The sequence below is a fragment of the Daldinia decipiens genome (genome assembly GCF_022478715.1).
Source record: "Daldinia decipiens strain CBS 113046 unplaced genomic scaffold F4813scaffold_48, whole genome shotgun sequence".
NCBI classification, from domain to species: domain Eukaryota; kingdom Fungi; phylum Ascomycota; class Sordariomycetes; order Xylariales; family Hypoxylaceae; genus Daldinia; species Daldinia decipiens.
The window spans coordinates 128,671-144,152 of record NW_026054591.1 but is presented as its reverse complement, the minus strand read 5'-3'; the positions used below and the strand labels follow the sequence as shown (position 1 = coordinate 144,152).

At 45.9% G+C, this 15,482-nt stretch overlaps 4 protein-coding genes across 4 annotated transcripts; 2 read left to right on the top strand and 2 right to left on the bottom strand.

Annotated features, from left to right (window-relative positions):
* Positions 1–1,286: 1,286 nt before the first annotated feature.
* F4813DRAFT_374727 (uncharacterized protein) lies at positions 1,287–2,061 on the bottom strand. Its single transcript, XM_049244958.1, has one exon. It carries the CDS (start codon positions 1,712–1,714, stop codon positions 1,436–1,438), a length of 279 nt encoding a protein of 92 aa, XP_049095386.1. The 5' UTR covers positions 1,715–2,061; the 3' UTR covers positions 1,287–1,435.
* An 833-nt stretch (positions 2,062–2,894) lies between these two features.
* F4813DRAFT_256509 (uncharacterized protein) lies at positions 2,895–7,549 on the top strand. The gene is made up of 5 exons (XM_049240213.1): positions 2,895–5,009; positions 5,063–5,905; positions 6,034–6,107; positions 6,192–6,461; positions 6,540–7,549. Exons 1-5 carry the CDS (start codon positions 3,215–3,217, stop codon positions 7,083–7,085), a joined length of 3,528 nt encoding a protein of 1,175 aa, XP_049095385.1. The 5' UTR covers positions 2,895–3,214; the 3' UTR covers positions 7,086–7,549.
* Positions 7,513–8,857, bottom strand: F4813DRAFT_374724 (uncharacterized protein). The gene is made up of 2 exons (XM_049244957.1): positions 8,049–8,857; positions 7,513–7,973 (listed from the first exon to the last, which is right to left on the bottom strand). The coding sequence occupies exons 1-2, from the start codon at positions 8,454–8,456 to the stop codon at positions 7,725–7,727; spliced, it is 657 nt and encodes a 218-aa protein (XP_049095384.1). The 5' UTR covers positions 8,457–8,857; the 3' UTR covers positions 7,513–7,724.
* Positions 8,858–10,177: 1,320 nt separating this feature from the next.
* F4813DRAFT_374718 (ferric reductase like transmembrane component-domain-containing protein) lies at positions 10,178–12,791 on the top strand. Its single transcript, XM_049244956.1, has 2 exons — positions 10,178–10,838; positions 10,911–12,791. The coding sequence occupies exons 1-2, from the start codon at positions 10,657–10,659 to the stop codon at positions 12,622–12,624; spliced, it is 1,896 nt and encodes a 631-aa protein (XP_049095383.1). The 5' UTR covers positions 10,178–10,656; the 3' UTR covers positions 12,625–12,791.
* Positions 12,792–15,482: the final 2,691 nt, after the last annotated feature.

The window sequence follows — 15,482 nt, the reverse complement described above, 5'->3', positions numbered from 1 at the left end:
CTCAGCTAATTTACCTCCGCATGATCCTGCAGGTAGCCAGATCTCGGGGACGCGAGCGCACCATGTCCCAGACCGATATTCGTTTAAGTCTACGAATTCTATCGCGAAGTACAGCAGCCGGCAGTTCAGAGCAGTAATCTCGTGTTATGAAAGCCTCGGCGCTCGTGCCCTGCGGGTTAGCCAGGTTATTGGCGAATGAGGGAACTGGTACTAGTCTTTTGCACGGCCTCTCGTCCCCCTAACAGAGCATCTGTGTAACTACCTATTGACAAAAGTTTCTCTATGCGATACCTATAACCTAGAGGCTTGTGAACGTTGCATTGCAGTCGGATATTTAAGCACCTTTTAGCTACAGACCCGATATCTCGATCAAACCATTTCTTAGCACCAGTTAGATTGCTCGGGGGTATCTACGAGTGCTTGGCTTTTATGATAACTGATAATAGAAATATAAGGCTGCCTAAGGAGGTGATCGCGAGACAATGTAAGCTAGAGAATTCTGATTATCGCGTTCGGCTCTCAACTTTAGACACATATCCCCATTCAAATTTTGGAAAGTTATATTATATGTGACTTGTACTTGCTTTGATAACTCTGCTCACCCTTATCATATACTAGAGATAGCTTTTATGTTAGAACATATCGGTGTTATTGGCGTCGTAAGGATTAGGTCGTAATATGAGTCTTTAGAGCTAAGCCAACAATCTAACCACGACCTGTTGTGCCATAGTGACGCCACACTTACCAGAATCCATGAAAGAATATGAGAATAGGAGTATTTGCTATTAACCCGTATTGTCAACTGGAAAGGTTTCATGGAAGTTTCTACCGACAATCTTACGTGCATAAGAATGGGCAGGCAGAAACATTATCTGAAAATAGATGCTGGAGTGTCGTTTCTCCCGATCCAATAACAGGCTAGTTGTACGGAACCCTTGGGTTACATCCTAAACAATTGGGCCTAGCATATCCTACGTGTTGGTAGATGATGAGAAGCTGCTTGGTCATGACAACGGCCGCATATATATGAATACAAAGAACATAAGTGGTCTTAATATCTCTAGAAAGTCTTCGTATAGTTTACTAAGGTTCGAGTGATTTCCTATGTAGGTCAGTTTACGCTCTAGAGACGGTATCCGTAGTATAATCAACTGTATATAATTAGCGTAGAATGATAGCTTATATTGAATGAATATTGATACTATTAACGTGACGGTAAGAATCCTATAGACGATGATGTTACCTATGCATTAGACACCCTTAAGTTCGTCGATCTAAACAGTGAAGCCTGGCTTTGAACACACCACCCTGGGCCAAAAATAGACGAGACTAGATCAAAGTATCTACTAAGAACATACCTTGTTGCTTACATCGCCCACCATGTACTTACTATTTACTCGACAGCTACTCTACAGCCAATAATTATCTAGGAATTTCACGGCCGGATGCCTTCAGAGTTCAGGTCATACATCTCGCAACAATGACACTTCTCAGGAGTAAAGTAAGTGTTCATCGCTACGACGCACCGCCGCCCCCAGCAGGGACCACTGTGGCCATTTCGTTTGATGCGGATAACCTTGTCATGGATGTGGCCGAAATGTGTTTCGATGACAGGATGTCCACACGAATAAACGACGTCGAATTTATAGCAGTGCTGACCGTTTCCGGCAGGAATCGTGAGGATTATACCGTCTGCTTGAAATTTGGAAGCCATGATGATATTTTGTGATGATACTCTTGTAATGAATACAGGAAGACCGACTTGACAATACGAACTATCAGACTTACTGGAGAAGCTTCTGGCCTGCAGATAGAAGATTCGGACTCAGCTAGGCTCATGTTTACAGTCTAATACGTTAATCTGAGACCTTAGTGCCAGCTGATGATGGATCGAGATAAATGGCTGCGGCTGATTTTATACTAGGAGTTTCGATCCTATGTAGCTTTTAAATAAATACCTGTTTAAGCCGGGGTCCATAAAACAAGGCCTGAATCTTTTATACAAAGTTTAATGAATATACATAATGAGATTCTTAAAGTAGTAAACATCAGTTGTCTTTGTGATATTGAGACAATGTGGTTTGTTGGCGAGCCGGGGTACCTAGACAGGTGAACAAAGAGTGATCAGGCTGAACGAAGGCGGGAATGTTAGCGATGTTATTGAAAAAAAAAAAAAGAAAAAAAAAAAAGTACCTAGGTACCTAGGTATAGGTGTATGTCGGATGTCGGGGATCTTGTAGGAGGTACCTAGCCTGAAAAAAGGTACATCGCAATGTACCTTTGTACGGCATCCCTGTCCAATTTGAATGCCATGTGGATTTGCTGCTTAGTCGCGATTTAGAACCAATTAAATTATCGCATCTTCAAACTTTAATTCCACTCGATCCAGGCAGCAGCGTTTTGAACCTTGCCTATCGCCGGTAACTTCTCAAAGTTGTTTGGATGTTTGGCATTCGCGGACTCACAGCCCTCCGACTCCAAACTTCCATCCATCCAGCAGCCAAACGTAAATACATAAGCATACCTAGCTACTTGAAGCAAGATTCGTCTAACCCAGGTTGAACTGGTCCTCATACCTTGCCTATCAATGGATCCGCATACACATGCGCCTAGGCACCGAAATTACTTTTACGCTGCGCTTCTTCGCGGGGCTCAAGGCAGCTGAATTACTTCTTCGTCTCGTCTGTCATACGACGGGGGAGCTTCCTGATGTTGGATGATGCGAGGAGTCTCGCCTTTGTATGCCTAGCCGTTTCTCGTTTCCACACACGCGGATGCGTACATGGGTACTAAGGCTCACTCACTCACTCCTATTTGGGGGTTTTGATGACGCTTCTCGTTTGAATCACCAGTTCAAGTAGTAGTGAGGTTCTCTCTCAATTCAGTTCACGCTGCTCTATCGAATAGATACCTACCTACCTACATACCTACCTAGGTACATATCTATACATGCGTACCCAATTAATTTTCTTCTACTGCCCAAGGCTTCTATATACCCGTAATTAACTAGACCCGTCAATGTCGTGCTGAGGGGAGACGACAAAAATTCGAACCGCTCAGGCTGACGTTATATTATCTACTATCTATCGACGAAATATATATTTCTATATGTCTACATCGTCGGTGCTACTCCGCGAAATAACTAACTTCAAACCCTGAGAGGTTCGAATTTGTTTACTATAGGTTGTTGTATTTACATCAATAATCAGTCACCATGGAGTCCTTTCTACCCCGCGGCGGCTTTCAGCTGCCTTTCCAACGTCGACTTAGTAGGCTCTATAATGACACCAAAAAGTCATCCGACTTCGTCAAGGAATCGGCCCCGAGTCCTGATGACCCCGATATAAAAGCTCTGCATCGCAAGCTGCGAATACAAAAGGACCGCCTGGTAAGCTGGGGCTTAGAATGGTCTGATCCGAACCAGACTGCAGAGATTGACGAATCACTATCTAAAGCGGGCTTGAGTGATCTCGTAGGTAGTATAATGGCTACTATCAAAGACATACTTGCGGAGGCCGAACCTCTGTGGCTTGCTTCGAGACAGGCTGTCGGAAGCGAGAAGAAATCGGAAAAGGGGATAGGCGACCGAAAGGTTCCTTTAGTAGTTTGGGATAAGGGGAGGTTTGAGGACCTTGTCAAGGATTTAACCGCATCTATCGATACACTCTGTGACCTTTCTCGGACGCGGTCTTCTGCGGCAGTATCGCGGGTTGCAGGTCAATTTAAACCTATCGCTTCGACCGAAGACCGAAGACCTTACAGTTCTACGAGGATTCAAACACCTCAACAAATTGATCTGCAAGCTCTCACAAACTTAAGATCGATGCAACCCGTGTCCGTCTCGGAGACGGAGACGGAGATGACACGAGATCGACCTCGAGAGATATTTTTTATGGGCAGGCAGGCCCACGGGGAACCGAGTCATCGACAGGGACCGCAGCCTTGGTCTCCCCTCCTCGTAGAATATGCACCATTCGATCCGATATACTCAGCGACCGGTATCATGCCCGACATGTCTCGGTTTGAGAAGCTAAGTGCCGGCCTCCAGACCGATTCTCAAAGGTCTCCTGGTTCCTGGATCGGTCTTCCTCTCCTTTTAGGATATCATGAGGATATGAGACAATCTAGACTAGCACTGATCTATCAGTTTCCACCTGGTTTCAATCCGGTGACTTTCGAAAACTTTACCCAGAATCCTCTCGATAACTTGTGTACGCTGAAGGAGCTTCTAAACCGACCAGATTTCGAACCGATGCTGGAGGCCAAGTTCCGTCTTGCCCATAATTTGGTCAATACGGTATTTGATATGCACGCGAGAGGTATTACTCACGGGAATCTTAGCGCGTCTGCCATATCTTTCTGCAATACTACCGGAAACGACCCTGATTTACCTATGGGCGAGGTGGATGTCAGGAGACCTCTCGTATCGTCTTTTGATATCTTTCCCGAGGAAGATGCACGTAATGCGCCCCCCTCTACCTTTTTATTACACCGTCATCCGCTCGATCCCCGAACAACCGCCCAATCACCCCTCTCTTCAAAGAGCGATACTAGGACGTTAGACCTATACTCGTTGGCCATGATGCTTGTATCTATCGGCCTCTGGACTCAACTCGAGAATCTCGTTCCGGATCAAGCGTCACCCAGCATATCAGAGTCCGTTCTGCGACAACTAGCGATACGTTGCGGTACACCGTATATGAAAGCTGTCCAGACATGTTGGAATGCGGTTGACCAAGAGCTTTCACATCCTGGCTCTACCGAAGAGATTTTAAGCCAAGTACAAATCAGAGCTAGCCGCTATCTAGAAGCTTGTTGCATATTAGACGGAATAAGTGGATTAGACGAGCGAATAAGCGAGGACTCTGATAGGTTTTCAGGAAGAGAAGGAATAGTGGCCGAGTCTCTGGCAGGACCGTCTTTTAGCTCTCAACCGACTCGCGGATCAAGTCCACAAGTACTATCAGAACTGGAGCGAACAGGAAGTGACATCAAACAAGCTCCCGAGCGTACGATGAGTCCTTCTCCTATAGTTAGAGTTATTATGCTAACATACCAGTAGACGAAAAGCCTCTTGAGAGTACATCAAACCATCCAAAGGACACGCGACTGAAACTTCGACTATATCCTCAAGTACCGCTATCAAGCGAAACGATTGAACAATGGCATAGCACCCTCATGCCTCAAATTAACCTAGCCTTACGGCACTTTTATCGCAAAAATCCAGAGTCTGTCGAGATTTCTTTGGAGTCTATTGGCGAGTCGCCCCAAAATACCAAGCCGACGGTATTAGTTATCTGCACTTCAGTGAGCAAGATCCGAGCTATATTAAAGAAGAAACTTGGCGTGTTTTTTGATGGGACGACAGAATTCGCGCTAAAAGTTTGCCGTGGATCTATGACACGTTCTAGGAAAGGACCCACGAGGAGTATGGCGAAGAGCCAGCATTCAATATCTCCTGATAGAAATGACGACGAAAGCGAAGGCGACGAAGATGACTCCGAAGTCGCTAATCCAGGATATCAAGAAAGACCGCAAAATGGTGCCAGCATTGGCGCGTGGGTAGGCGACAAGCACCTCCCCCCCGTCAGTTTCGGGGGCCTAATCATCGTCGATGATAAGCCATACGGGATGACAGTTCACCATATGTTAGATGGCCCGGACCCAACTGATCGGACCGACCCTAAGCGCGCCAACGCACCTCCTCGCAGCAATGCCACGGTATACCAATTAGAAGGCGGGTCATCCGTGGGAGATAGCAGCGACGAATTTGCAGGGGAGTTCTCGGATTCCGAATCAGAATTATCCCTCACCGACATTACTAGTGACGGCGAGGAAAGCGATGAGGAAGAAGAGTTCACCGAGCCTGGAGATATCCCAGGCGTAGAGCCCGGCTGCGGAGATGGTATGTAGGGTTCCTTCCCAAGTATGCGCCCCGGTCCCTTACGAGAATAACACGGCTATTTCTCTATTACTACGTAGTTGAAGTTCTTTAGGATTTTACCGGCCTACGACTAATCATGTTGTGTATAGGATATATAATCACTCAGCCTGCCTTTGACGACGTACCGGAAGGTTTCTATCCCTCAGAGGAGACGATGGATGAGGTATGTTGGTATACTTGATACACTGTAGCCTTGAGGCTACACATAACTTCGATTAAGACATGCATAAAACTGATTGATTGCTAGGACCATCTCGATACATATAGGCTTGGCGAGATGTACGCCTCCTCTGGGATACGCAGACGTAATGAGAACGGGCTTGTTCACGAGATTGATTGGGCTCTATTCGATTTTCAGGATGAGAGGCTACCCCCGGATAATCTCATCCCTCGTGCTGCATCCAGCAGTTTCCGCTCTACGACTTCAATAGGGAATATCCACCCAACAGAAGTGGTTCCAGCAAAGTCTCTGCCAGGGCTGGAGGTTCAATGCATTGCCCGCACGAGCGGATTACAAGTATGTGTTTGGTGTCGATTTTAATCATAGTTTTAAGTCTGGAAACAGTCTTAGCTAACGGTGTTTGTGTTTAAATAGATGGGTCAGATTTTACCGGCTTTGACTTCTGTTAAGATTTACGGTCGATCATCTCCTAGCCATACCTATCAGGTTAGCGGTAGATGCTCGACAGTTCGGGGATACCCACTCCCCGCTACGGAAGATCCGCCTAAAGTATATCCTCGGACTAGTCTACCGCTAGGTATTCCCGGTGACTCGGGCGCTTGGGTAGTCGATCGGCCACATGGTCGCCTCTGTGGACACGTCCTTGCGTGGAGTGGGCGCAAAAAGGTTGCTTATATATGTCCTATGGAAGTGCTCCTCCTCGACATCGCAGAAACCTTGGAAGCGCGTGATATACGGCTCCCAGGCGGCAAAGCCATAATCAACTTTACCGGGCATGGATCAGCTGAAGTTTCCGATTTAGACGACTGTAGCGAGCGAGGTAGCATTGCCGAGGAAGAGGAAGAAGAAGAGCATGTCCCCCCACTACACGATATCCGCAAATCAGGGACTAGCTCCCAAATAGGAAGTGCCGGCGAGCTAAAAGCATCAAAAAGGCTCTCTGCTGTCAAGCGTGAATAACTCTACGGTCACCATGGCGGAGGCAGCAGCGCCCTAGACGCTGGTATGGATAAGATGCATATATGAGTGCACGGACGGATACGCGGAGTACCTAAAGAAATAAATGAATTAGGACTGGACGATACTAGACGATATGATGAGATACCCTCGGATATTGATTAGATGCACGAATGCACTCGATTTCAGTAATATTAGCCTTGAATTGTTTCGATATTTTGCCAAACAGTAAGGGTGCTGAGTTTATGACGCCTTCATCTATGGACATCGGTAATACGGGATAGGTGACAGATACAATATCACCAACTACTCGGAAAATATTTGTGAAACTCCTTGAACTTGAGTGATGTTCAATGATCACTAAATTAATTATGGCAATGAACCCAGAGAGAGATTATTCCCTCTTAACTTTTAATTAATAGCAAATAATATTAAGGCAATAATGCAATTCGCAATTTATTCAGGGGTATCTACTTATAACGTAGGGAAGTAAAAACACCCACTTCTAGCCATACGTTAGAGCCGCCCCAGATATCTTGCGCTGCGGCTAAGGATATCATGAGAGTAGGTAATCTTGCTCTGCGTAATCAATGCACCGAGAAGAATAAGAGCGTGCCTACCCCCCAATCATTTCCATGGGCATTAAACCGTTAACATTACGCCTAGAACAACCATCAGGCCGATTGTGAGCATGCCACAAAAGCCCTGAAACGCCCCTCCCTTACTTGAGACGGCAAAGTTGGGAGTGTGCTGCTCAGATGACGACGGAGTAGACTCGTTGAGCTTGGCAGTTAGCTGATCATCAGAAATCCAACTGGTCGTGACGCTTGATCCGTTGGTGCAGTCGCTAGGCGTAGTAGCTGTTCCCTCGATGAAGTGGACAGCGGAGCACTGAATTTGTTAAATTAGCAAGAGTGATAAACGAAGGATCTAGCATTGATATGGGGCGCAATCGATACTACTTACCTGGTATAGAAATCCGTCTACAGCATGAGATACAATACCGATAAAACCCTTCTTGCCAACAAATTCGTGAGGAATGGTGACTCGGGGATTGCAAAATTTGCCTTGGCCGCTCTGCTGAAAGATGGGCCAGACTTCGGTCCAGTTGCCTTGTGCGGTGGGGTCAATGTTGATGCGATACAACCAGGTACTCTCGGGATGGGTGAGCGTAGTGGCGATGACATCGCCATCCACGTGGAAATCCGTGGTAGAGACTTTGGTGATATCAGGTGAGTAGCCACCACAGGGATGGTCACCCTCGGCTTCGTCGTCGAACTGACCGATGGTAGGAGGGTGTTCTACGGTGAAGTGGCCATTGGTAATGCCCGTAAAGAGCAACATCGCCGTCGCGATGAGTGCCATGAGATACATGGTGCCGGCTAGAGTTTGCTGTAGTCCGTTGGTTTACTAATAGAAGTATTAGGATCAGATACGTTTTCGAGAACAGAATCTACTAGAGTTTGCTGAATCAAGGGTTCAAGTCGAGGTTGAAAGAAGGGAATGCGGGAGGAATGTGTAAATAATGTGTGAGAGGTAAGAGAAATGAGATGCCAGGGGAATACCTTTTGATGTAACCTGCAATAGGTAAGACGAACTATTGACTGACTACCTTGGGTAGGTAGGTAGGTAGTAAGTGAATCACGTTGAAGAGAGAACAAGAAACAAGACGAGTTGTGATACTGGTGGTAGGTAGAAATTGGAGATGGGAGATGGAAGATGGGACAAAGCTTGGAATCACCAACTCGGCCGAGAAACGGTAAAGATAGAGACTGAAGGGCCGTCAATTTATCACTGGTTACAAACATGTATATTGCTACTTCCTCCTCTTTCCACGTACCTGGATACACTAGAGATGCGAGCCTAGGCCTTCCCGGATAGAGTTGGGAAGGACCTTTTGAATTTATGGAGTACCTACACAGGGAAGCGTCAGTTTGAGGTGCATGTGTAACATTGGGCTTGTGTACATAGAAACTTAAGTCAAGTACGGCCGCTGCTTCAGAACTTGTTTCTTCCTACTAGCTGAAAATACGTCTGATGATTCTTTTTTTTTTTTTTAATACAATAGAATATGTCAACCCTGAGAGCAAGATCGTCCCATAGTATAAATACCTACCTAGGTAGGCAGGTATCTAACCTACCCGTCTTGTCTACCTACCTAGGTACCTATGTACCTATCTTTGTGTAACACGTACACATACTGTTGTCGTGAACACAAGTACATTATGTACTCAAATACGATTGCATGACACAATTGATGATAGCATTAGGTACCTAGTTTTCCAAATAACGTCAAACAGTAAATCCCCCTTCACAACTTGAAATAAGCAAGGAGAAGTCTTTTCCAGATCATATTGTTTTATTCTTGCTGTTCCTGTTGATGTGGGGGATCCATGCAAAACACATCTTGGTTCTCAGGGTCTTCTTACAAGGATACAGGGGAATAGAGCCACCAATTACAGGGAGGTTTAATTCAACCCGGTCCATCTAAGCCCTGCCCCACCTCATTCTGAGTGGTTGATAGTCTTAGTCATTTCCGTTTGAGGCTATTTGAGCATATTGTGGCGACATTCTAGCGCTTTAGCGTGCTTTACAGGCATAAAGAGGGAGCAATTAGGGCAGCTTAGGGCAGTTTATCTCCCTCCTTTCCTACTAGCGCCTCCAGCCCCAAACGTCCTTGATCTAGATTTCGATACCCGCGCTGCTCCATTATCCATTATAATAATTATCATGCAACCTTGGATGTTATCAAGCGCAGTTTGACAGGGCGTCTCATAGATGTATGGCAGAGGCGGAAGGAAGTGACATTTCAAACTTCTTTGGTACTACCTGGGCAGACCGCTCTTTATTAGGTGTCACTAGAGGTCACTAACCTAGGATACTAGACCATAGCAAACAAAGATCTGTGTTGTGATTCCTTATTAAACCATGTGAGCTATATCGTAGATATGCGGGTGTAGATAGGTACCTATCCTAACCTGCGTATTCTTATCAAACAAGCGCGCCGCGCCGAGGAAAAGTTGAGATGTGAAAGTACCTACTTAAAGTACCTTAGCCTACCTAAAGTATAAGGTTCCGTATAACTAATGCTACTTCCTTCTTGACAAGCTCACCCACCTACCTGGTTTACCTACCTCCTAGTTCGCCTTCTTGATTCAATAGTTAATGGCTGATTATGTTATCTAATTTGATCCAGACCATTCACTGTTTTTGTTTTTGTCTTATCCACCCTCACTCGTCCCAAACTCCCATCTTCTACTTACTACCTTACCTACCCGAGGCCAAGGCACACCTCGACAGCAGACTCGACACAATCGAAAATTTGGAATTATCGTCTTACCTCTTACATTTCGCGTAATAATCCCCTGAGGACTTTTCCAAAGGGCATTGCGTGAATCTTAACACAATACGGAATCTGCAATGTCCAACTGTCTCGTGCGAAGGCTACCGATAGCCCAGGCTTTGTCTACAACTACCTCCTAAGTCTACTGCGCATTGCGCATACTATTAAAACTTTCTTTGATTCGTGCCTGCGATATACTTGTTCGACAAAGACTAAGAGGAATCACCCAAGATGGTAATGGGGAACATGGATATGATGGATATGATGGATATGGACATGGGTAGCGCGTCTTTGGGTGGTGATATCACAACCATCAACAAGGCCTATGCAAGAAGCTACTGGTATTTTGTCGCAGCTGTGGTCTTCCTATTTCTCATAATCCGTACCATTAATTTTGTCCTATATAGGTCAAGGTGAGCTACTTCCTTTAAATTGCATGCAATATCGGTGATATATTACTCTGTTGGACTAAGCCTCAAGTATAGACTACGCAGGTCCAGATCACACTCAGTGCGGTTTCCTACGAGGCCTACGAGCTTCTGCTCGCAGTTATGGGCGACCCTAACTGCCGTCTGTAGAGAGATAAGCTACCCACAGCTTTACGTTCCGATCCGAAACTTGTCATGGCTAACACCGCCACCTATGGGCCACATCCTCCTCCTCCTACTCTATTGGGCCGCTGTTATTTATATCATGTTTAAAGATGCGGTGATACTAGACGTCAATTTCATGGAGAGGCTAGGGTATCGCAATGCTTGGGTAACAGTTACGCAGCTGCCTTTCCTCTATATATTAGCCTCTAGAACCAACGTCATCGCCCTGATCACCGGGACCAGCTACGAGAAGTTAAATTGGCTCCACCGATGGGCAGCCCGGACCATGTTGATTACCACAACCGTACATGGATTCTGCTTCTTCGCCGGCTGGGTCGATAGCGACATTGTCGGCGTTGAACTTGGGATGATGAACATGGTCAAGTACGGTTTTGGCGCTTGGGGAATTCTACTGTGGATGAACATCACATCCTTTAAGCCGTTGCGATCCATAGCATACGAGGTTTTCGTCATCCAACACATCTTGGCGGCTGTTATACTCTTATGGCTTGTCTACGTTCACGTTCCTGTAAGTGCCAGGTATAATGTGTGGTTCGCAGTCGCCGCCCTCTGTTTCGATCGAGTGTTCCGTCTCGGTCTCTTGTTCTGGCAGAACACTAAGTTGCGCCCGGACCGCTCATGCTGTCAAGGCGGGCAGTTGGTTGGCCACAAGACGCAACTTTCCCTGGTTGGAGAGTCTATAACAGTACTCACTATAAAGGATGTTCACTTCAAGTGGAGGGCAGGGCAGCATCTCTATTTGTGGCTACCTAGAATAGCACCGTTTGAAGCGCACCCGTACACGATTGCTTCTGCTCACCAGACTCCAGAGACGTGTATCTGTAACAGCATTCAACTAGTAATACGGTCTCATTCAGGCTTTTCCAAACGGCTCAGGCAGTTTGCGGGGAAACAGGAAGCAATGGGAAAGAAGCAGGTTCTCACAGCCTTAATCATAGGCCCGTACGGAAATCCACCTCGATGGGATATTTTCGAAACGCTAGTCCTGATTTCCGCATCGACTGGGGCGTCATATACGCTTCCTATCCTGGAGAGCGTGCTTCACTCCAAGAAAAGGTCATGCACCAAGCGTGTGGACTTTCTTTTGACGGCTAAGCAGGGGGAGGAAGTTAGCTTCTACCACGAACGTCTGCATGAGGCTATGGAAAAGGCAAAGTCGGTAGGTATCGAATTAGTCGTTCATATCGCTGTGACTGGGGATGGGCAACTTGGAACACTAGGCGCTGTAGCTTTTTCAACTTCTTCAACCTCTTCAACGCACGAGAAGAAAACATTCGAAGATGCAAAGGTATCGGTGAATGTTGAAGGGATTGTCCAGCCGTTAATGGGTAGGTCGCGTATGGACCTCCCAGAGACAAGCTCCGACTCACATATTCACCATTTGGGGTCAAGACCGGACGTAGCCAAGTTCATCAGGACGGCTGTTGAAGCTACCGGGGGAGAAACGGGCATTGTAGTATGTGGTGGGCAATCCTTAGTGACTACAGTGAGAACCAACGTGGCGAAGCTGAGCGACGAACGCGCGGCACATAAAGGCACAGGCGCCCAGGGAATCTATTTGCATGTAGAAGAATACTGCTTTTGATCGGAGTGAGGACAAGAATTGCAGAATGACCCGACTACGAAAGCCACAGCTCATTATACCCACTCGTGCCCTTCAAAATAGCACTTCACCGTTGTTGTACTCCTAGTTATTGCTTGAACTACATAACACACATACACAAGTCTTAATTTTACTACAGTGCTAGTTCATGGCCGAGTCCGAGTAAACTCATAGCATGCTAACAACTTGCCTATAAAGGCGATCACATAGAGGAAACGCAGCATGGTCACTTCAAGTACATATATTCTCAACGTATGTCAGCCAAAGATCACCAGATGCGTTCTACGTCATGGTACAATATTGAGCATGACCTGTTTGGCATAGGTGCGACGCGGTATCAATACAATCCTAGGTTTAGATGGTCTGTGCCTCCATGACCTGGATAATTGTTGGTCCGTATTTCATCCAAGTTAATGATTTGCACTCTGCCTTTATCTTCTTCCCCTTGCTAAACCCGAATGCTCTGATATTTTTATTTTATTGTCGATGTACAATGCGTATCGCATTCGCTTGCGGTCGTTACGGATACGAGCGGAGGTTGTACTGCCGCGCAAATACTGAATGCAATATAACTTCGGTACTACTGGGTATACATACCTAAACTAGGAACTAAACAAGACAGCCGACATCAAAGAACCTGTCTGATTACTTATTTCGATTTGAAGATGAAATGTGAGACACGATAAATTAAAAAGGGGGAGAATGTAGGTGACTTTCAAGCACGTGGGATCAGGTAGGCCTGATCTTCTTAAGATGAAAGCCCAATCTTAAGTTGCCAATGGCATTCAATATTCAATATTTGTTGCCAAGGTGGTGGTCATTAAACAGCGCTTCAAGAATTATTTCAACTAACTAGGTACAGAAAAGATGTTGACAAGAGTAGTTCTGAATATAGGTACCTACCTCCTAACACATATCTGTGAAGTATGTCTGTGCACAGCTTCGCATTCAATTCGCGAAGTAGAGGAGAGTGCTGGTGAGGTACAATCCTAGCAGGTGTCGTTTAAGGACATAACTTCTCGGTATAAGAGGTTAACGAACTATGGCTTAAGTTTGGTCTAAATATTGCTATTGGTATATTAGGAGGATAGTCTGAATTTAGAGGAAGCCTTGCTTGATGCGAGGAAACTTGTGCATGAGATATTGCGAGATGGTCATACCTAGCTAAGACTACAGCTACCTACCTTAGGTACCTAGGTAAGGATGTCTTGTCCGGTAGTACGAAGGGGTCAATTACTAACAACTTTTCAATAAAAGAGAGTATCCTGGTATAGTCGATGCTAAGCCGCATGCCTTAAGTTGCACAACATAAGCTTCGGGACATGGACGGGGATATGGACGCATCACTACTTTACTCTCACTCTTTTAAGGTGATGAGTACCTCTAGTACCGCCCCATGGTTATTTGATAATGCTCGGACCCGAACGTGCGCCGATAGTCTGCCCAAGGAACAGACGGTCGCCCAACCGGCTTCCAGACTCAAACTCTCCTGCATTGCGATGAGATTGACTAACACTCGGACGGAGGCATGATGCTTTTATCCGTTAGTATTGATTGAGATCGGTCTCTCATCACCTCTTAAGCCGACTTCAGGTAAGTCTCGGCGAATCCTACTCCTAGAAGGTTAATAACACCTGAAAGCTAAAGAAAAGAGGTGGACGTACAGAAATGTCTCTAGCTACCTACATATAGCCCCTTCGTATTAGACGGCTACAAGCCTCAGCATACATGTAGCGTCCCTTAGCGAAGCGATATTATTAATCTGAAGGTCAGGACGAATCCAACCTACCTATATACCGTCACGAGGTTCCAACCTATGATTGGCATCCTGCCCGAATACATGATATAAAAACTATACGGGGTTCACAAAGGCTTGCACGTGCTAGCTAGTATTAGCTATGTGCTGGGAAGTCTAGGGGCTTGCAAGGGGTCACGCATAATAAACATTAAATTCGTCATGTTTGAGCTGATTTATGACCTATCCAGCCGAAAGATCTCCAGCTAACTGATTATAGCCAGCATTCCCTGTTAACCATTATCCAAAGGTCTGGTATGTGTGGGAGGTCCCTTGCTTCCAGCCTCATGAGCTATGCACATGCTAATGAAGAATTCCACCAACCTATATGCCTGTTTCCGTGGCGTATCTAAGCTATGGGGGACTTCCGAATTTCCCCGGGACTACTGAGCCTCATTCGCCGATTACCCCAGATGCACAGGCTAGTGGCTCTCGAATAGCATCAACGTCGTTCATTATTCACTTTCTGCGCTTTGGCTTATAGTTCTAATTGTTGCTCCATAGTGTGCGCAGCCGAAGATATGAAAGATGAAGGAACTTGACAAGTATATAGCCCTATCGGCATCAAATACCTGTTACGTTAACGGTAGTCTTTGACCTCGAATAGCCTAATGTCATATATGTTCTGAGCATATCGAGGGGGTAGTCTACGTGGTCCTATCGATATCACGACTCGTGAAACACACTTCGGCATTGCGTGTCCGTATTATGTGTCTAGATGATCGTCAATGGATGTAAGCCAACTTAAGACTCGCCTCTAGCTCGTCTCATTAGCCAAGGTGTATTCTAGCATTGGGGAGTTGTGTACTAGCAAGTAATGAGACTACACACGTGCTAATTTTTAATAAGACCATATTATTCGAGATCAAGTCGGTGGTGTTACAACTTTTACTGCCTATAATCACCAGTTGAACGATCCATGACGTTCATTTCATTTTCTGTCCTCTCCGCGAAGACTAAATTGATAACTAACCAATTCTTAGATCCCACTAGGACTCCAATTGGGGCTCCCTTTGATGCAACCCTCTTATGAGGCTACCGTAAC